Raw genomic sequence first — 21,369 nt, forward strand, 5'->3', positions numbered from 1 at the left:
GCGTGTCGGGGACCGCCGCGAGTTTTCCACCGGGGCTGGTGGAAAGCCGAAGGGTCTGCGGTCGGCACGCTCGGGAGGACGGAGCCGCCCCGCAAGGGATGAATGCTGCGAGGAGCGCTAGGCCCCCGCCGCGGTGGTCGGTGCCGGGGTGGGAGGCGCTGGCTTTACCGGCCCCTTGTCCTTCAGCCCGGCGGTGCTGTGGCCAGTCCACGGCCTCTGCCGCTGGGAAGGGATGAGGGTTTCAAGGCAGGCAGTGCTCCCGTGTGCAGTAAAACGTGTGGAAGCAGCGGATTCGCTTTCAGGGCTGTGCTGCAGGTTCCTGTACTGAGCTCTTGCGTGGGTGCCCACTCGGGTTTCCTCAGCAGCACCTTGGGGAGGGTCAGTAAGTGAGCACGAACCCGGCTCCGCCCTAGCGAGCGAGCCTGCGAGCACTTACATGGTCGTGGAAGCAGTGGAAGTACAAAACCTTTAATTACTTTAATCCACCCGGCAGAATTTCAGAAAACCAAAACCAAAAAAAAAAAAAAAAACCAAAAAACCAGAATCAAAAAAACAAACTGATGTCAGCAACGTCTTGTCCGATAAGCTCGAGCGCCCCGCGGGCTCTGCTGCCGCGGTGGGAGCGCGGGGGCTGTGCCGCGGCGTGCCCGGCTCCCATGGTGACCCAGGCAGGCGGCACTTCCTGCTGCCGCCCGGAGGAGGCGGGCCCGGCGGGCCCTGGCGGTAGGTGTGTGTGTGTGTGTGTGTGTGTGTGTGTGTGTGTGTGTGTGTGTCGGGCGGTGGGTCGGGGTCTGCGCGTCGCCGCAGGCGGGCTGAGCGCCCTCCGGTCCGGTCTGGCCCCTGCGTGCTCCGCCCTTGTCGTGGAGGCCCAGCTCCGGCCCGGGCTTGTGTGTGCTTCGGGGCGGAGGCGGTGGCCCGCTGGGCTGCGGCCGCCTCCCGGGTACCTTTGGGCCTCGGGGGGCTGCGGAGAGCTGCTTGTCCCGTTCCTCCCCGCGCCCTGATGTTTTCAGTAGCGGGCGGGCGAGGGAATAAAGGAGGGGGCTCCATATTCCGCTCCCTGCGACAGTGATTGCACTGTTGTTTTCCTCGCGTGGGAAAGGCTGGGCAGGGAGGTTTGAAAATCTTGCTCGGCATCTCTGGTGCTGGCTGCGTGTGACTGCTGGTAGCGTTCATGTGCGTGGCTGCATCAAAGCCCTGGTCCGGCATCGCGTTCCCCGCTGCAGTTCCCCAGAGGCATATAAAAATCAGTGGAAAAAAAAAAAGAAAAAAAAATTTTATTAGTCTTTCATACATTTTCTGGGGCAAGGTGTACGGCACAGCAGGTTTGGAGAAAAAAAATACTCAGGTACTACGAGCCTGCCTCCTGCTGAACGTTTGAAGTCTGGCTCTTGTACTTGGCACTAGGGTCACTAGGCAGTCTCCCTCGTCAGCCTGGCTTCCTGCTGTATCTGAATTTAAAAGCATCTGTCCTGTTCCTTCTCAGCTATGTTCCCCAGCCTGCAAGATAGCCTTCGTAATGTAAATATTGAAGTCACCCACAGGGCTTATAAACAACATATTTCTACCAATTTTCAAATGTCTGCTTAATTACTTTCAGCATTTCAATTCTTTAAAAAATTTAGAATGTGTGGGATTTTTCAAAGGCTACTTTTTAAAGGCTACTATGATTCTGAAGAAAAGCCTTTTGAATTGTGGGCCATATGGGGATCTTTTTGGTTTTTTGTTTTTTTTTTTTTCTTCCCTGCAATGTAGTCATTATAGGACAACAGGCAAATGATATGTCACATTTTCTGAAATGTTAAATCTGAGCTTTGGTGATTTCAGTTGTATCGATTGTTAGATTGTAGTACTATTGTACCACTATTAGTTTTTGTGGCAATAGCAGGGAAAATTCTTGGCATTTTGTTAGACTGTAAAAAGAAGTCAATTCAATTACAGTTTCTTTCTTTCAATAGCTGCTAATGTTGCTGAATAAGGCTTTGAAATTCCTACCCATGAAACTTTGCCTTTGTCTGGTCTCAAAAGTAAGTGTACATAAGGTCACATTCTTTTAGCGTTAAGATTTTAATTGAATCAGAAATACTAAAAATAAAAAAAAATATTCTTGAGGGGTTTTGTATGATAAAAGTGACAAATCTCTTATTCAAATAAAAGGAATACCAAACATTCTGATATTTCTTCTCCAAGTATATTTAGTACAATGAAAATGTATTTCAATAGTCAAAATTCCTTATTATGAATGGAATAAACCTAGAGTGATGTTCTCTCTTTCCTTCCATTTAAATTGTTGTAAGCAAATTTAAATTTTTAGATGGTCTCATTTCAGACTGAAGTGTATATAATTTTTCAGAATTTTTGAGGGGTGGGCAGATACCATTTGGGAAGATCACTATTTTATTACCTACAGAGAAAAATGGTAAAGAGTAAAATCTCTATCAGGATTGAGCTACAATAAGACTTTATAGCTGGGCTTTTTAAGAGGAATTAAAGCTACATCTTGAAATTTCCTGTACCTTTTATTGATGTATTTTTTTTTCACCACATAGCTTGAAGATTTATTTTAAGGACCAGTAGAATTTTTGTAATTGAGATTAATGTCAGAGTCATATCCTGACCAGTATTTGGAAATTTGAGTGCAATAAAATTGCATTATTAAAATAGGGAGAATCAGAACCAACAGCTTAGTTTGTGAGTACATCTTATGCTAAATTTATAGACTTACAGAATATGATAAGAATCACAAAGAAAATACTTTGCTTATTTCAATTCCTTGCCAGCAGGTTTTAAAAACTAAAGGAAGATGTCCTTTTTCCCCAAAATTGTTTTCCAATATGAAGTTGAAGAGTATCTCACCAAAGTGTTCAGAAATAATGAGGTATGTGACAGTTACCCCTAACCATCACAAAATAATAAATTTTTGTGTAACTTTAATACCTTACAATAAAATATTGTCTTCACATTAAACACTGAGTTTTTTATATAAAATATTTCTGTATTTAAAATTTAAAAAATAGTGTTTATGCCCATTGGCTCAAAGTAGCATACAAATATTTAAATTAAATTGAATATAAATCAGAGAACTCAGTTTTTGATCCCACTGAAGAGTGGATCATGGATAATTAAGCACATACTCACCACATAATATTGACAAGAAATACTCCCTTACCCCAGTGTAGAATACTACAGACAATCTTATTACTTCCTAATGCCAGGGATAAAAAAATTGTTTTTTTATGTACATGTTCATCAGTATGAAAGTTACTGATTCATGGATTTGAATTTAGTTTTCCATTTCCTTAGGGCTGGTCTATGTACAGTAGCAGAGAGCTCTCCAGCAGTTGCTTTGATACTTGCTGCAAACTGTGAGCAGTGATTTTGCTGATACAGCTGTTTTTCCAATAAGTATTTTTCAAGAAATTTATGAGGCTTCCAGTGGAATTAGGCTTCCAGACATAGACATTTGTCACTATTGCACACCACACAACCCTATCCCTCAATTTCTATGGAATGTTTATTCAGTGGGGTTCTTTTGCATTGAGCAAGAGGCGTCTGTGTGAATCTGTTAATATAAAATCTTTTCTTTCACTTTCAGCTTATCACTGCTTTAGGTACACAGGAGGCAGAGAAAAAATACCAATCTCTCTTAAGTCATCTATCTCATCCACCAGCTTTTACAACTGTAAGAGTAAATACCCACTTGGCCTCAGTGAAACATGTGAAAAAATTGCTGTTTGAAGAGATCCAGAAGGTTTGTGCAATTTCTTTGTTACAGCAAAACAGCAGGATCTTTCATCTGAACGTGAGACCTTTTTGTTACTGGAAACTATACCTTACCTCAATGCATCCAGTGGTATTAACATTATACAATCACACTGATTTCCTGCCAGCATTAAACATCAAATGAAAATTTATTGTGTACCAGTATCCCTCATCTCATCCCTCCAAAAAAGGCAATAACAGGGAAAAGGCATCCAACTGTTTTACACATGACAGATCCAAACCCTTGATAGGATTGGGGTACTGTTGTGGTAAATAATGTAAAGGTGTCATAAATCTGTAAGAGAAGATGACAGATAAAAAGGGAAGCTCAGTGTGCTGTCTTCAGCAGGCTAAGAACAGTTTTGTTTAAGACTGAAGGAGAATGCCTGTATATCTAGATATCACTGGAGAAACTGGAAAGTTTAGGAAAGTGAAAAAATTGGTTTGTTTTGGAAACTGGAGTCACGGTGCTGCTCTGCAGTCACTGTATTTTCTTTTTTAAAACCTGTTTTTAATCCTTATATATTTTTTTATTTTTACTTATCTTAATTAAACTTTTATTTATCTGTTAATATTTAAGCCATTATATTTAAGAAATATATTATTTTGAAATTGTGTACTAGATCTTCACTCTGTCTAAAAAGATCTGGTTCTTTAAGTAAATTATTAATGCTAGTGGGTGTACAGAGAGCTTTCGCATGACAGGAGCCAAGACATTTCTGTGATGCAGAGACAGTTGACAGTGTTCTGCTGGCTGGGATGGTAATGAGTTTTGCTAATTTTAGTTTGATTGTAGAAGTCTGAAAATGGATATTGCAGGGTTATATTTTGTTTCAAGGGAAAAAGCTTTCAGGGAAAACTGACTTAAGACCAACTTTTCACATACTTCTTGTATTTTAAAGTGTGATTACATGATAGAAAAAGAAACCACACAACACTTTTGAACAGAAGTATGATCATGGATGGTTTCCTTTTTTAAGAGAAAATACTTATTTATTAGATGCAAAACTTATTTATGGTTTTAAATGCTTCAAGGTTATATTTTAGAAGGCTCAGATGAGAAGACATAATTTTGTTTAAATCCTGGAACCATTGTAAAATGGATTTTTTTCAGCTAAATACATCACTCAGCTATCAGTGCCCAAACCTGGACTGACAAGAAAATGAAAATTATTGCCAGCCTGGCCTATTGAGTTAGACAAGCAATACATGAGTAAACAGTGGCTTATAACTAATAATATCTAAGAGTTAACACAGAATACACCCAAGCTTCTAAGGTGATGTTACTGTGTGTTCTGTGTTCTGACAACAACTCAGCCTTTTTCCAGAAGAAAGCAAAAACCAGTGATAGGGTTATGAGTGTCAGAACACTCTCCCACTCCCTGAAGTCTGTTCTCAGTCAATCTCTTTGTGGTCTTGTTATTTCTGAATTTGTTCAATGTTAAGTCTTTTGCACCAGTACTTTTAATATATAATGCCCCCTTGCACACTATTTCTCAGCAGCTTTTAACTGTTTTCACTACTTTTGTGTTTTGTGCTCTACACCTAGAAATTATGAATGGAAAAATGGTTTTCCGTTTAATTAAGCATGTAAATATTAAGTTTATTAGTGCTTACTAATTATATTTTTTTAATGAAACAGCAATTTAAAGGACTATGTGTTCCAGTTCTCGAGCACCCAAAACTTCAGGACATTTTACTAATTCCTGTCATTGGACCCAGGTTTGAAATTTTCAATCTTTAGCTTTAAAATGTTGTGTAACACAATTTTCTTACAGATTTCTTGTTAAACAGCTATTATAATTAACTCACTATAAATGAGGCAGAACTTCATTTGTATTATGGCCTGGTAGACAGTCCATACACTAATGAGGTCAGAGTTTTAGTCCTAAAAAATGAAAGAAAACATAGTGCTCTCTCCTTATTTATAAGACTAATGTTTTAGAGGGAGAAAGTGACATGTGTGCATCCTCCCTGGAAAGCCAGGTAAGTGGCAGATAGAAGAGCCAAACTTTTGTGGTGGTATATAGAACTATAGCTAAGTACAGGCAGGGTTTTCTTCCACTGGAAGAAATGAGGTGGAATCAAGAGTTACTCAGCAGTTGTTAAACACAAAGTCACTTTACAATCATCTCGCATAGGAAGGAATAGAGGACTATTTCTCAATTGGAGTACAATTTACTTGTATTCCTGTGCCAGGTTCATAATAGTGGCAGAATCTGCATTATTTTGAGGATTGGTTTTCTTCTTGACTCTTTCCTTTGATTTTTCTAGAACAAAAATAAATATCTTAAATATAATACATGATAGTTAACTACTTTTTCACTATTATATCTGACAAAATCCATATTTGTGAACTAGAGTTTACTTGGGGAGTATTTGTTGTTTTTTTTTCAGTATACTTTTTTACTCAACTACATTTTGTATTTCTAGGCGAGATTTAAAAAAACATGCATCTGAAGTCATAGTTGGAGCCCAGTGTGGAAATGCAGTACTTCGGGGAGCACACGTTTATGTCCCTGGAATTGTATCTACCTCAAGATGTAAGAGTTCTCTAAATACACCCAACTAAGTTGTAAAGATGGCAGAAAAAGTGTCACCCTTGAATAATAGATAAATTAATAGTGATGCAAAATTGTTTTCTGTTCTCAGCTGAAATTAATCTTACAGTCGTGGTTTATGGTAATGAAACTTTTTAAGATTTTTATGGCTTTTTTTTTTAATATTTGCACTCTTTTTCATTTTACTTATAGTAAGTTATATGTTATTATTTTTCACCAGCCTGGCCTGTTTTAAATTCCTTTTTACATATAATTTGTGGCTGAAGTATTAGTTCTCAAGGATTTCAGTTTATTGTTTTTCATTTTTTCATTTCAAAATATTTTTAAAGAGAATGTTCAAAGTAAAATCTGTTTTTTTAAGAGTTTTTTTTTTTTTTTACTACTGAATACTGTAACTTTTAATAGGGATCTTAAGTTGAATAAATTTACAAAAGTTGGCTGCTTAAAAAAAAATGGGATACCACATCTGGATGGTTACTAGGTGTGTCTTCATTATTTAAAAGATACAGATTTTTATTTCTTCACTCAGTCATAAAGCCACTTACCTTCATGGTTCTGTTAGATTTTAAGTTACAAATCAAAAAAACCCAGACTGTCTTTTTTCTAATCCATTGGCAATTCATTTGTTTACATAAGAGTGATGTAGTAAAAATCTTTTTTTTCATTGATGAGAAGAAATTTATGTTAGTTTTTATGTCAGATTCTTAAGAAATGGAAATTATGCATCAATGCCCGTGGGACAGGATAAAAAAAAAATCTACATATGCATGCTTTTTGTTCAGCAACCTATTTTTGTTCTTTAAATGTCAAATTAACTTTATGTAAAACCAGTATAATTTTGGATGATTCACCTTATTAGTCTATTGTGATGAGATCTAGTGATCATCTTGATTCTTACTATTAAACAAAACAAGGCAGAAAAGCATTTATCAAGTCACTTTGTTTCCTTTCAGGAAGAAACCTTCAAGAAGTTTTAAGCATGTGCTTAAGTCCAGTTCACTAAACAGGAATGTTTTTCAATCTAGGGCTTGATAATGAAATAATATATTGGCATAGCAGTTGTTGGAACTGCTTATTTACACAACCCCATAAATATTCAAATCCTTATTTGAGTCAGCTAGTGATTTATCATAATTGCCACGTGTAATTATGCCTGTAACATCAATTCAAAGAAAATAAAGATACTATAAAACTTATGGAACACTTCAGGGGAATTGAAGATAAGAAAATAAAATAAAAGGGCACACTACCCACTTGATGCCAAATATAATAAAGCTGTATTAAGCACAGATGGTCTAACTAGGGAAGAAAATAGTCCATCAAGAACACATATTTAATCACTGAACTTGCAATCCAAATGGGGGTAAACTAATGATCAGGGGGCTTTGAGCTTAATTTAATAAATCACACTCTAACCTTTATGTTTATAGAATGCTGCTATAATCTACAGAAAACTTAAGAACGCTATGCAGGATTGGTGTATTTTGAAAGGATGATTGTCAGCAGAGAGAGTGAAATAAAATCATATATGTTTGAATACTGCAAAAAACATTGACAGATATGCTTGATGGAAGAGTTAAATTGCTGCTGGTTTTTCTTCAGTGAAGTTTAAGCAGACATTAATACTGAGCAATCACATAATGTTTTGTGTCACATTGTGTAAAAATATGTAGTGTAAAAAGTATATATTTTCAATGGGTATGCAACAAATACTATAATTTAAGAATTTCAGGGCATTTGGGCATAATCAGAAGGCCACTTGAATATGAGAAAAAGGATTCTCTAGTACAGTTCAAGAATTCTTGGGAAGCTGAACTGCCATTAGTCTTGTTACATCTTCTTGTTCCTCCAGCCTGTCAGTCACCTCAGAAGTGCGGAAGAATTTTTTTTTATTGCTATCAGAAGAGGCCTTTATTTTTAAGCATATTTTTCAGCCAGTCAACACCTAGCACTTGTTCACTATTATGAAAAATCACCTAAACCATCCCTTTTCTATTTTTTTTCTAACTCAGAAAGTTTGTTAAGTCTCTGTAGGGTTACACTTTCAGAGTTTGGTGTGTATTTACATACTTTACTGATCTGGTGGTTTTTAACTGGAGATATAAAACTCTCTAAGAGCATTATGGAGAACAGCAGTTCCCTTAAAGGGAAGAGAGCCAGACCAGAACAAAAATATATAATTATTGTGTCAAAGCAATAAGTAGTTAGAGAAAAAGCAGCTATAGCTATGTTCTAGGTGGCTACTGAGAGGTCATGAGATAAATTTAGCACTTCTGCCTTTGTTCAGTAAGGGTGAGCAGTGTTGTTTCATGTACTTGTGTGCTTGGAGCACACATGAAGGACTAGATCCTTAAGAGTGTGCTTAAAACTTATGGGTGATCTTGCCTTGATAAAATGAAGTGCAGGTTTGTGTAGCCTCTTAGAAAACAAGACACAGTGCCCGACTTGCAGCTTGGTGTCTCTCAGTACCTCCAGTCTTTTGGTAGCTGTCATTCACTGTGTAAAACTTTAAAAGCTTTATATCAGTTGATCTGTGTTGATTACATTTAGAAAGTGTGAAGTTTGGTATGATAAAGAGTTGAAGTAAGTAGTCTACTGAAAATCCTAAGTTACTTGGTCACTACTGTTTTGTTAAATGTCTTAATGATTTCAAGCTTTCCATTTTTCTTTGTGCAGCTGTGAAAGCTGGAGATCTGGTTTCAGTGTATTCAGATATTGAAGGGAAATGCAAAAGAGGAGCCAAAGAATTTGATGGAGTTAAAGTTTTCCTTGGAAATGGAATTTCAGAAATCAGCCGCAGTGAAATCTTCAGTTCAAGTGGCCCACTGAAGTAAGTCCATAGTAATTGCAATCTACGTGCAAAAATTTGCAAATGGAGGGAAGAAAATGGGAAAACACTTTGAATTATTTTGAAGTCACAAAATGGCTTTACACATTGGTATTTCCAATATTTTTTGGGAAGCCGTTAGTTTCATAATGAGATTCAGATACCAATTTACTAACAAGGTCAGAAGAAATAAGTGGCGGTCTTTTAATAATTTATGTTTATTCAGTTCAATAATATCAAACAGAACTGACAAGTGTTCCCAGCCTGGCAAAATTGCATTTTGGTGAATTGTGTAGTACTACTTCCCACTTTGGATGGAACACAAGTGAAGCCTTGTCAATTTCTCCATCTTTTAAAAATATCTGTAGGGGCTTTTTTTTTTTTTTTGGTGGGACAAAGGACAGAACATAAGGTCAAAAAAATTACTAACATTTGCCAAAGTACTTACCTATTTCAAGATTACTTGTTCTTCTATTTTGTTGATAAAGCATATGGTTTATTCCTCTCATGTCACCTAAAACACATATAAAAAGTGATGTAAAAGACTATGGATGTCAGATTAATGACCAAGACATTACTTCTTGAGAACAAACTACAAAAGTTCTAGTGAAAAAAAGTACATTGCCAGAGAATTTCTGATTTATGAGAGCTTAAATGTAGTAGGAGTAGTGATAGGATGTAGCTGTTGAGTTGGTGACATGGAACAGCAGTATGTAACACTAAAAATGGTGTCTGCAAGTTTGTTTTCTCATATCTTCCCTTCTTGTTGGACTGTCCAGTACGTAGGCAAAATAATACTCTTTCTCTTTAGTAATTTTTTGTTTGTAGACTCAGTGTTGCTTTTTCCTGGCTTTCTCTTTATTGTTATCCATTTCCTGGTACATAGGTTTAACAGATATCTGCATCAGAATTTCATCCATATTTAAAACTTTTAGGTGACTTCTAATCTCAAACCATAGCTTTGCAGGCAAATCAGTGTTCTTGCAAGGCTTTTCATGTAGGATTTCTGTAGTATTTGACTGAAATCTCAGGAATTTAGGAAATGGAGAAAAATCTAACTAGGAAATCACATGCCAGTGCCCTAGTGCGTACACATGGCTACCAAAAGCAGTTATGGATTGAAGTTAAGGTATTTAGGTCTGGTTTTATGCATTTCTTTACAGTATCAAGGCTTGGATTACATCTTGGTTTATCTTGTGTGCAGAACCAAAAATTTGCTTTATGCAATTTTACAGATAATGTAATGTGTTTTTTGCCATCATTTACTCAAGTTGATAATGTCATTTTAGAGAATATCATATTACAGAATCATAGAAGTATTTTTCATGGTTGTTCTTTCATTCATGTAAGATTGTTGTCTCAAGTTGCTATTTGTAAGCACGATTTTAATTGACTACTGTTAAAACGTATAAAACTGAGTATTTGAATTTTTTCATGTTTTTCAGGGGGCTGGGTATAAGAATGATAGAGCCAGTCTACCTGAGTCCTTCATTTGACAACGTGCTCCCTAGTCATTTGTTTTTACAGGTATGTTTGTTCCAAAACCAAAAGTCTGTACTATTAACAGAATAATGAATATTCTCTTAGCACACATTCATGGTTTCTACACTCCTTGTGCATTGTAGCACCTAATTCAGTCTTTGGATTTGAGGAACATGAAAAATTTAAAATGAAGTCACCATCTACATGTAGGTGGTTTAATCATGTGTCTGAGTTATTATAAGGGATTTCAAAGCAACATAAGAGATACTCACTTAAAAATGTAGAAATTGCTCTTGCACAGATACTCTGCGTAGAACTATTAGTTTTTGGAATCTGCCTATGAACCCTGCAATAAAGCCCCTTTCAAAGTACATAATTCTGTAGATAATCAGGTTGATTTGAAGCTGTTATTTAAGCACTAAAGACAACTTCAAAAGGTTTTTAATACCTTTGTGTTGAACTGAGAAGAAAGTATTTCCATGTTGTCTAAGGTGAGTACTGTGCACAATTATTGCACATTATTTCTCTACAGTGCAGCTGTTCTGTTTATACAATTAATAGCACAGTTCAGCTTCTTGCTACTTTAATTCAGCAAGCTTAGACTTCTGTGTTTTGATCTTACTGTTCTTCAGCTGCACCAATATGTTAATACAGTAAATAATCCAACCAACAGATTAATATGAAGTATTTGTAATAAACAGAGCTGCTCTTCTCTGTGCCAGTATCAGCTTATTTTAGTTGGACTTTTAGCACTGTAGTCTCCTCAGTCATGAGCTCTTAAACTTCAGTCATAGATACTCAGATATTGCTTTAAATAAAAAATGAGCCACTGGAGACTTCTGATGTAAACTGTCCATTATATATAATACAAATAGTTCATTTCCTGTCAAACAACTGAGAGCAATATCATAGGTATCTTCCCTGTTGAATGAATTATATTTTTAAATGTGTTTGCCATTCCTTAATAAAGGAGTTTATGCAGTGTATAAAGTTTGAATTCTCCCATATTTGTTTTTATTACAGAATTTACCTTCTGTGGTTGTGAGCCATATTTTAAACCCTCAACCAGGAGAGAGAATTTTGGATATGTGTGCAGCACCTGGAGGAAAAACAACCCATCTTGCAACACTAATGCACAATCAGGTAAGAGAAGTAATTTGGCGTTTTCTAAGGAAGAAAGCCCGACTGCTGTTTATTTGTACAGCTCTCTTCATTTAACTATTAGAATGCACAGATAATTTACAGCAGCAAACAATTAATATTTTGACATTTTACTTACCAATGTATTTTATGTATTTTGCTACACATCAGTTACTGAAATGGGCAACAAACAATCTTTATCAAATATTCACCATCAGCTTTAAAATCTTATTTGCTACAGATTGATAGTTGAAATATATCTAATTTCACTTTTTTAAATGTTAATGAATTATTTTTAATCATAGAACTTTTTACATGCAAGGCATAGTTATGCAAGAGCATGGATTCATGATACTGTGAAGCATAAAAATCAGGGGTTACTACTGTGTGCCAAAGAAACACACAACTCTCTACAAAAACTTACTAAAAAATTTCTAATCTGATTAGGATTTTTCTCAGTAAAAATTATCTATTCTGCATAGTGATATGATTTTAGGCTGAATTTCTAGTCTGAATTTGTCATTCCATGGTAGAATGTCACAAAAAGAAACAAAAAATATGTAGAGAAAGACAAAGGAAAGGAGAATGTAATAAAATTAGAATGTACATACAGGATTACAGCTTTGCATGTGTTGAAATGTTATGTGCATGGTGAAATTCAGAAAGGCAGGTTACTCTTCTTGAGCGGAGGGTAAAAGCATGTAAGATTTCCTCTAAAATTTTGTATAGCTTTATGATTTTTGTTGAAATAGGGTTATTAGAATATATCAGATTGTTTAGAAGTCTTGCAGTTACATTATGCAGTACTTTGACAGCTGCCTGTGCATAAAAGTGAAGGCACAGAATGAAATGGTATGAATGTATTGAGAAAAGGCATGTATTCAGTTCTGTGATGGTTTGTCTGTGGAAGTGTTTTTTCCATCAGTATGGAACAATGGGAAGGCAGTCATTAGACATTATACATATATATATAAAGCTTCCAGTAAAGAATTTCAGTGTGATTAATAAAGGAAGTCTGCAAATCATATATTTATGTCATGGATTAATTTACATCTATATTTTTTCCATCTGTGTATCTACATGTTGTATAACTTTGCAGAACTGCTTTGATGGTGCTTGCCTGCAGCTAATGTGGTAAAGATGAAGAATACAGATGTTAAAAATTTATCTCACTTGATTTTAATTTTCTGAGTATATAATTTTAATTTAAGATATGGAAGATAAAGGCATGGGAAAAAAAGCACTTACTTTCTAAGAATCTGTGAAATCCATTCACAGATTTTCCATACTAATTTTTCACAGACAGCATATAAAGCCATTAACATTTCAGAATATTTAAATTACTCTTACTTTTTTGTGATATAATTTTGACATGACTATATTGTTTTTAAATGATATAACCAAGATGTAAGATTACTCTGTAATGTTAAGAGCTCTTAAGTAAGAATCAGGAATACGTAAAGCTTGAGAATTTATTATTATGTGCATCCCAGTCTAGACCACTGTTTTTTCAGATCACTTATAAGTAGTTGTTCTGGCAGTGGCTGGCATGGGCCAAATGGAGAAGAGTTGTCTTGCAGCTCATTATTTTCTCTGGAGAAAAGAACAGAGAGGCTGTGAATAGCCCATCCCTGGAAGTGTCCAAGGCCAGCTTGGATGGGGCTCTGAGCAACCTGCTCTAGTGTCTCTGCCCATGGTAGGTGGGTTGAACTAGATAGTCTTGAAGATCCCTTCCAACCCAACCATTCTATGATTCTATTATCTCTATATCTCTGCAGTATGCAGAGATAGGCAGCAAATCCACTGTTCTTGCAACAGATGAAACTTTGAAGCCCAGTTAGGTCCTAGAATACATGTGCAATAGATTGGATGGTGCTAGGGGACAAGTAGGAGGTGATTTGGCTCACAGCAGCTGAAGATTGGACACCATTGACTCAACCTAAATCCATTCTTACCTCTCAGTCCTAGATCTGCATATTGCCTAACACAACATACAGAGAACACCTTATCTTTACTGATTTTTTTTTTTACTTCTTAAACTTTGTCATTTTACCCTTCTATAAGCCTCTGGAGAGCCTTCACCAAATAGAAGAAAGTTGTTGTTTTCTCAGCATATTGTTTGCTGTAGCAAGTCTAGTACAAATTTTTGGTCATTGGGTTGTTCTGTTCTGGATTTTACTGATGCTGCTTTTTACTTTGTGTTCGCAGATTTCATGTAGCAGGTAGTGGTGTGTGTCTCTTTTTGATTTATTTTGGGGGAGGAAAAAAGAAATCCTATTTTTACATAATAGGAATAGTGTAATTGTTTCCCTCCTCAAACCTCTAAATTTATTCTAGTATTTACAAGTAACTTGAGTGACAATTACTGCAAGTATTCTAATATGTTATGAGTTTGACCAAGTCAGAGGCATGGCTGTGGGCCCCATTTCCTCAGCTCTGAGCTGTAGTGTGATCATATTTCCTACTCTCTCCATACAAATTTAAAACCTGTTGACCTGTTTTACCGTGTATTTGAGGCTTCTACCCTCATTCAAATGATTAAATTTTTATCTTAGTGCTTAGTTCAGCAGTTCAAAATAAACAAAAAGAAACAAACAAGAAAACCACTTGCCAGAAGTCAGGTACTACAGCATCCCTTAGAGTGACAGTGCCAAGCGGCCAGAATGTGCACAGATTCAGACTAATGTGGCTACTGTGGAAAACATGGGGGAACAAGGACGGCAGGCGTGTGGATTTAAGAATAAAATAGTTCTGTAGGGAAGACTGTGCTTTACTTATTACAGTTCCCAAGACTGGGCAAAGGAAATCAGAAACATCAATTTAATCCCTATGCTTTTGATGAAAACTTTGGCATTTTTTTCAGGGTGAAGTTATAGCCATGGACAAGATAGCTAACAAGGTCAAGAAAATCAAGCAGAATGCTGAATTGCTACAGTTGAATTGCATTAAGGCCTTTTGCTATGATGGAACAAAGGCCCTTTCAGTAGAGAAGAGAGAGGATAAACAAGGTAAAATAAACAGTTTGGGTAGTAGTAGCTTTTAGAAGAAAATAGTAATGTTTTGCAAAAACAGTATTAAACCTGTCACAGGTTTACAAGTCCTTGAAATCTTGGCAGACACCAAAGTTGTTTCAGCACTGTGAATGCACTTTTATTTTCTATTCTTTTGTGATTATCATCTTCTTTTTGAAGCAAATAGAAAGTCAAATTATCTGTCCTTGTCACAACCTAATATTCTCAAAGGAAATGCATTCCTTTCCCAGATAATATCAAAGACTGAAGAAGCCTTAAAGCTTTTTCATGATCACATTTAACCCTGTACTGGGAAGTTTATGAGCTAGTCTGAGAAAAAAATTATTTTTGCAGACTTGCTTCACTTTTCTGCCTCATAGTCCTCATCAGTAAAATGGGGTTATTAATACCTAACTCCCAGGAGTGCTGCAAGGTTTAGTTCATTGATGTTTGTTCAGCTGTTCAAGGGAAAGTTATATGCAAGTACAGTGTATTATTTTAAGTAATTTCATTTGCTTTATTGAAGTGATGCAGTTATGATATTGGTTCTGTTCCCATGATGAAATTATTTAAATGGTATCTGCTGCCTTGATTATTTTTAGGTTGTTGTGCAAAGTATGCTGTTCTTTCTCAGTCTATTTTTTTCTCAGTCACTGGTTAGCCTAAGTAGGAATCAGATTACATAATTCACCTTCTTTGTCCCTATGCATTGCAGTTATTCCTGCTTTGGAGGAACAAAGGTACTTTCTTAAGAGTCTTTTTATGAACATCAAATATTGTAGGTGGCAAGTAGCAATTACAGAGATTAACAAGAGCAAGCTGTAATACTGAGAGATAATGAAGGCTTTTCTGTACATTCCCGCAAGTAACACATTACATATTTTGAACATTTTAGTAATGGATCAGAGGTAGATAAACCAGATAGACTCATTTTGTAGTCAGGAAAAAGCTAGGTAGCAGTAGTGTGATAATACAAGTTTGGCAGCAGCAGTACATGGTGATGCTGAGCCAATCTCCTTAGCACTGAGGAGATAGAAACTTCTGGGCTGTTGAGCCATTGGGGTACAGATCACAGGATAGGCTCTGCATGTGGAAGATACATATTGACATCCAGGTAAGAGTCAGAAATTGTTCTCTTCACAATCCTTTTTTACTGAATTGTTCTGCCATGAGAAGTTGCATTAGTTCATGTTATTAGGAAGTGTTTATTTTATATAGCTACGCATACATCACAAGAAATAGTTATAATATAGACAGTCCAATTATTTTAAGGCAGTCTCAGTGATTAACTACAAATTTGTCTCAGTAAAGGTTTGCACACTTTTGAGCTGACTGTGGTTCTTTACAGCCTATATGTACAACTCTATACCCAGCACCTCTGACCAATCATATTTCAACTATTTTGATTACTTTTACATTTTACTTTAAAATTACTAAATTAGGTTAAAAAATATTGCCTAGGGAGATCATTTTTGAGCTCACAGAACTTAAAACTGTTCAGTTTTCTGGGAGATGAAAACTACCACCAGCAGTGCTGAAGCTTGTCTCTAGCTGAGACTAGTTTTGCAGACACTGTCTATAGCACATAAATGCTTTATGTCAAGGAAGCAGTAACAGCTTCTCTTTACCTACAGTGAAGTCTCAAGGAAGGAAACAGCCATGTTTTACATTACTAACTGCTTTTTACAGAAGGACCTCCATTCTTACCAGAGTCATTTGATCGAATTCTTCTTGATGCTCCATGTAGTGGGATGGGACAGAGACCAAACATGGCTTATTCCTCAACTTTAAAGGAAGTGACCTCATATCAGCCACTACAGCGCAAGCTTTTCACTGTGGTATGTGTTAAACGTTGAGTAGATAAGCTGAATTGAAGACAAAATGCTTTTGCAGCATAAAACTTACCCAAAAAACAGTGCCTCATTTTCCCTACTTTTTCAGCAGCCAGAAAGTATTAGGGTCCTGTTTACCTCTCAGCTCCACCAGATCTGTTGCTAGGTGAATTCATTGGAGCATGGTAAAGGTCTGTGTAATCCATAATAAATAAAAAGTTTTGTGTTTTTTTAATTCCCTCAGTTTCATCAGTTTTACATGATAATAATTACAAAGGTCTAAGTCACAGAGCAGCTGACTTAGGAACATGCTAAGGAGTGTGCTTGGGCTGATGCCGAAGGATAAGATGAAACTTGTCAAAATCTGAATGATACATATTCAAAGTGAATGACAGCTTGAAAAGCAGCATAGATATAGCTTCCATGCCAAATACATGGAAACAGTTGACATCTAATGTAACTGACATAAGTATTGTGTATCCATGGTTGGCAGCAGGTGGTGAAAACAGATCTAATCTGTCTGGGGTATGCAGAGCTGTACAAATAACAAATCTGACAAGGTGAATCATCTCAATGACATTAATAAACTGCCTGAGCTATAATGCCTATTTGGAAATAAGACTCTTTCTAGTCCTTTGCTGTATTCCCTGAGAGAAATTAGTATCTTAACAGTTTAAGTTTAATTAAGCGTTCAGTTTTAATATTCTAGGTATGTGGGTTATTAGTTTTTGTTGCTTAATATGAAAGTTTGAAATTTAAAAGTAAGCTGAAATGTTATTTCTCCCTGCAGGCAGTGAAGTTGCTGAAGCCAGGAGGTGTTTTAGTATATAGCACATGTACAATTACACTTTCTGAAAATGAGGAGCAAGTTGCTTGGGCCCTGAAAACTTTTCCATGCCTCCAGCTTCATCCACAGGTAATATGGTTTTCAGGGTACTTCACACAATCTAGTGATCTCATTTTGGAACTATAAAGTTACACAGTATATTTACTATCAATAAATCTTTTTTTTTACCCTGAACAGCTTTAACTGCTGTGGATAGAAGTAACAGAAAGATTTCTGAAGCTTTTTTAAAGTCTGTTTTAATGCTTAATTGAGCTTTATTTAGGCATCATTTAGTATTTTCCCACTCTGTATTGTTTTAAAATACAACAGGGACAAAAGATAGGTCAGACTATCTTTTCAAGGTTAAAATTTCTCTTGCAATTCCTTTAATTTCTTTAATATTTTATTCTCTTATTTTGCACATTCACATGAGAGGGGAAGTTTGGGTTTGTTTTTTTTTATTAATGCCACTGAAGTCATGAAGACTTGCATATAATCTATGGGACATAAATGAAACTAAATTTTTGTTTCAAAGAAGAAGGATGTTATATGTATGGGACCTATTTTTGATTTATTTAAAAGGAATGAGGGAAAAAATTATTTCAGGCTCAATGTCCCAAGAATGTACCTTGTCTTTTTTGGAGTCAGTGTCTACCATTAAGATACCTGGGAGGAGGTAGTATATACAGGGAGATACTAGAATGTTTTTATCTATACTAGCTACAGTTCATGCAATTCAGAAATAATCTGTTATCTTTTGTAGTACTTCAGGGGGGTTTGTCATCAGACCACGTGTGTCCCACTTCCTCTCTGATGAGGAATTGGGTGCGGTAGTTGATCATCATGGATTTGAGGAAAAGTCTAACTTTGATACCTGTTTTGGGTACACATTCTGTGATGACTTGTACCTGTCTTAAGAAGCTTAGATGAATCTTTAACTGAAATTTGAAAAAATATACAATAGCTGTACAAGGAGAAATTAATATGATGGCTGGTAAAGATTTAACAGAACTGAAGCTCTTTATCAAAGCTTTTTATAGTGTGTTCTTCTGTCTGTATTCTCACCATCCATTCACTAAGAATTCTTCAGTTCTAGACATTTCAACTGAGATTATACATTTACTCTAACAGCATAAAAAAGCCTCCCGGATACAATGAGAGAGCAAAGCACAAGCCTTATTAACTCAAATTCAAGATTAATTCTTGCTATATAAACTTTCTCTCACCAGTAATATTAGCCTTGAATAAAGCACTGTTTTTCACACACACATGCCATATCTGTAAAAATTAATCTTTTCTGTATAGAATATTTTAATTGAGATGACATTGAGTTGTTTACCCACATATAATTTATAATACCTTATGACCAGTTCCCTACCAGTGTTAACTAAAGTGATATTTTCCAATGAACATGAAACAGGAGTCTACAATCTACTTACCTCATGTTCCTTTATGCATTTATTTCCCATATTCTTTAGTCTCAGTGGATGACTCCTTTTTTTTCCAGTCCACTGTTTCCCACTTTCTGAGTTTGGCAACAGATCCTGGAAGCACACTGGGTTATGTGGGCAAGGAAAAAACAGGAGATGGAGCCATAAGCGTTGTTCTTGTAGGTGGAAGTTACCACATGGCAGCTGCTCCTTTGTGCAGACTTCCTCTTAGGAGTTTACACAGGAGATACTGTAGATCAGCTTAAATGCAGTAACTTAAAGGGAAGGAAAAATGTAAAGGTAGAGGAAGACACTGGTCTGCCTTCAAGCAAGTTACTTGAACCTGTGGAATACTGTTTTCCCTAGACTTACACCTTTCCTTCCTTCTATTAAATCAAGTTGCTACCCTTGTCTCCCTTTGTACGTTACTTTTCTCTCAATTTCCAGTAGACACCTGTGTTTGTCTTTCACCTGGAAAGCACTGAAATCCTGCTGAGGGAAAGGAAGAATCAGTCTGCAGCCCCTTGGCTGCCCAGCTCTCCAGCATGCAGTACGTGGTTAAGCAGCTAACTCGCATCATGTGCTGACTGGGTGAGCTCATGTGTTAGCAAAGTGTGATGGCTGAAAAAGCGCTCTGCTGTAGGCTGCATTATGGACTACATTAGACTAGATTGACAAAGGAGATCTATTTTTGATATTGCAGTGCCAGCTTTTGCACACTTTGTTCCATCTCCTTACTGAATGCATTGAAAGAACAATCCAGCGAAGAATTAATTTTTTTTCCAGGAATTAGGGTATTAAATAAGAAACAGTCAAGGATATTCACAGGAAATATTGAGAAGAGGGCTGGGATATTAAGTCCTTTTCCTCTCCAGGATTTTGAAGCCAAATCTTATCTCTTGAAATTGATTCTTTTTTTTCTCTGCCTCATAGACATGTACATGTAATCCATGTTACCTGTGGTCCCATTTACCTGTTAGTCTTATTACATGACAAGAAAACTCAAAAGTTGTATTTTTCTGCTGCATCATCTTTCAAAATAATGCCTCTTCAGGCAGTAAAATATTCTGGACTGGGGCTTTTAGTCTCTCCAGCTGAAGTTTTTACTGTGAAGGATCTCAGTATTTTAGGTTGGATATCAGGAAGAAGTTTTTCTCAGAAAGGGTGATTGAGTGTTGGAACAGGCTGCCCAGGGAAGTGGTGGAGTTACAGTCCCTGTGGGTGTTTAAGGGAAGGCTGGATTGCAGTTGATGCCATGGTACAGTTGACAAGATGGTGTTAGGTCATAGGTTGGACTTGATGATTTCCAAGGTCTTTTCCAACCTAGCTGTCTCTGGAATTCTGCTGCTGTTACTGATGATACTGGTAATGGGCTAAGGACTGGTAATGGGCTAAGGACTATTTTTGACTTAACTCATAGCTGTTAAGTCAGTACACAGAAGTGCTGAATCATTTAGACGTGGCAACCTAAACCCTTTAGACTGGCTGTCTGGTGGTAACAGTTTTCTTGGGATATTGATTCAGCCCTTGGAGTGCTGAATTGTTTTAGACCTGTGCACCTATTCTCAAAAAGTGCTCTAAACTACAGAGAAAAAGTGGATGAGGGGATCACCACCTCATCAAAATACTTGTATATATCTTGTATAAATCTTGTATACATGTTTGAATAATAATGGCCAGAGGAAGGCAAGAAAAGAAGCCACATGTTACTTCTGGATCTTCTGGTGTGAATGATACAAGCATAGCTTGTCCATGTTAGTTGTTTGGCAGCTCTGGATATCCTCGGCAGAATACATTTAGGGCATTTAAGAATTTGCTTTTCTTTGTTACTTGAACAGGAACCTCACATTGGAGGAGAAGGCATGAAGGGAGCTGGACTATCACTTGATCAGCTGAAGCTGCTCCAGAGGTTTGATCCATCTGCTGTGACATTGCAAGGAATGGATATTAATTCTTTGCAAGATTCTAGAGAAGATGACCTGATTTCTTTGGCAAATAAAGACTGTATAGGATTTTTCATTGCAAAATTTATTAAATCGAACAGTAAATAAGGATTTGGGAATGCAACCTGAAAAAATACCTCAGTGAGTCTAAGAACAGTTCAGACGTGAAGTGCCTTTCTTCCTGCTGCAATGTTACCAAGCCAACGGGCTGACGGCAGGGTTGCTATGGCAGCACTAAAATCTGCCAGCTGTTCTGATGGGAAAGAGCCACAGGTTGCAGCAAAGTCATGGTTGGGGGAAGGGTAGTAGCATTTGTAAGTCTGCCTCTGCTTTTGTATTTACAGCAGGTCAGTGCCTGAATGACAACTATGATCACTCATATTGCTGTCTGCTCTGGTTTCCCCTTATCTGGTGCGGCAAGCATAGGAAGGGTATGTAAGCTGTTTTATAAAATGCAAACATAAAAAAATAGATGGGGACTATTACAATGAATTTTGGAAAGGGCAGTTTCTATGGAGGTTTACCAATAGTTAGTTTCCTTAAATAGTGCTTCTCAAA

The 21,369-nt window shown here is 36.8% G+C and overlaps 1 protein-coding gene across 4 annotated transcripts; it reads left to right on the top strand.

Moving 5' to 3' along the window:
- Window positions 1-45: 45 nt before the first annotated feature.
- On the top strand, window positions 46-21,202 carry NSUN6 (NOP2/Sun RNA methyltransferase 6). 4 transcript variants are annotated; one of them, XR_005255782.1, is made up of 14 exons: window positions 46-723; window positions 1,956-2,024; window positions 2,781-2,875; window positions 3,593-3,748; window positions 5,402-5,481; window positions 6,193-6,302; window positions 8,997-9,150; window positions 10,593-10,674; window positions 11,653-11,772; window positions 14,633-14,777; window positions 16,470-16,618; window positions 17,403-17,528; window positions 19,316-19,459; window positions 20,707-20,842. XR_005255782.1 is itself a non-coding variant. In XM_038127539.1 (13 exons), the coding sequence occupies exons 3-13, from the start codon at window positions 2,801-2,803 to the stop codon at window positions 20,917-20,919; spliced, it is 1,410 nt and encodes a 469-aa protein (XP_037983467.1). In that variant the 5' UTR covers window positions 46-723; window positions 1,956-2,024; window positions 2,778-2,800; the 3' UTR covers window positions 20,920-21,202. The 4 variants fall into 4 exon arrangements, 3 of the variants coding, with proteins under 3 accessions (XP_037983467.1, XP_037983466.1, XP_037983468.1); XM_038127539.1 differs by lacking the exon at window positions 19,316-19,459 and having other exon boundaries at window positions 2,778-2,875; window positions 20,707-21,202; XM_038127538.1 differs by lacking the exon at window positions 19,316-19,459 and having other exon boundaries at window positions 20,707-21,202.
- The last annotated feature ends 167 nt before the right edge of the window (window positions 21,203-21,369 follow it).

This window comes from Motacilla alba, chromosome 2 (assembly GCF_015832195.1).
Source record: "Motacilla alba alba isolate MOTALB_02 chromosome 2, Motacilla_alba_V1.0_pri, whole genome shotgun sequence".
Lineage (NCBI taxonomy): Eukaryota > Metazoa > Chordata > Aves > Passeriformes > Motacillidae > Motacilla > Motacilla alba.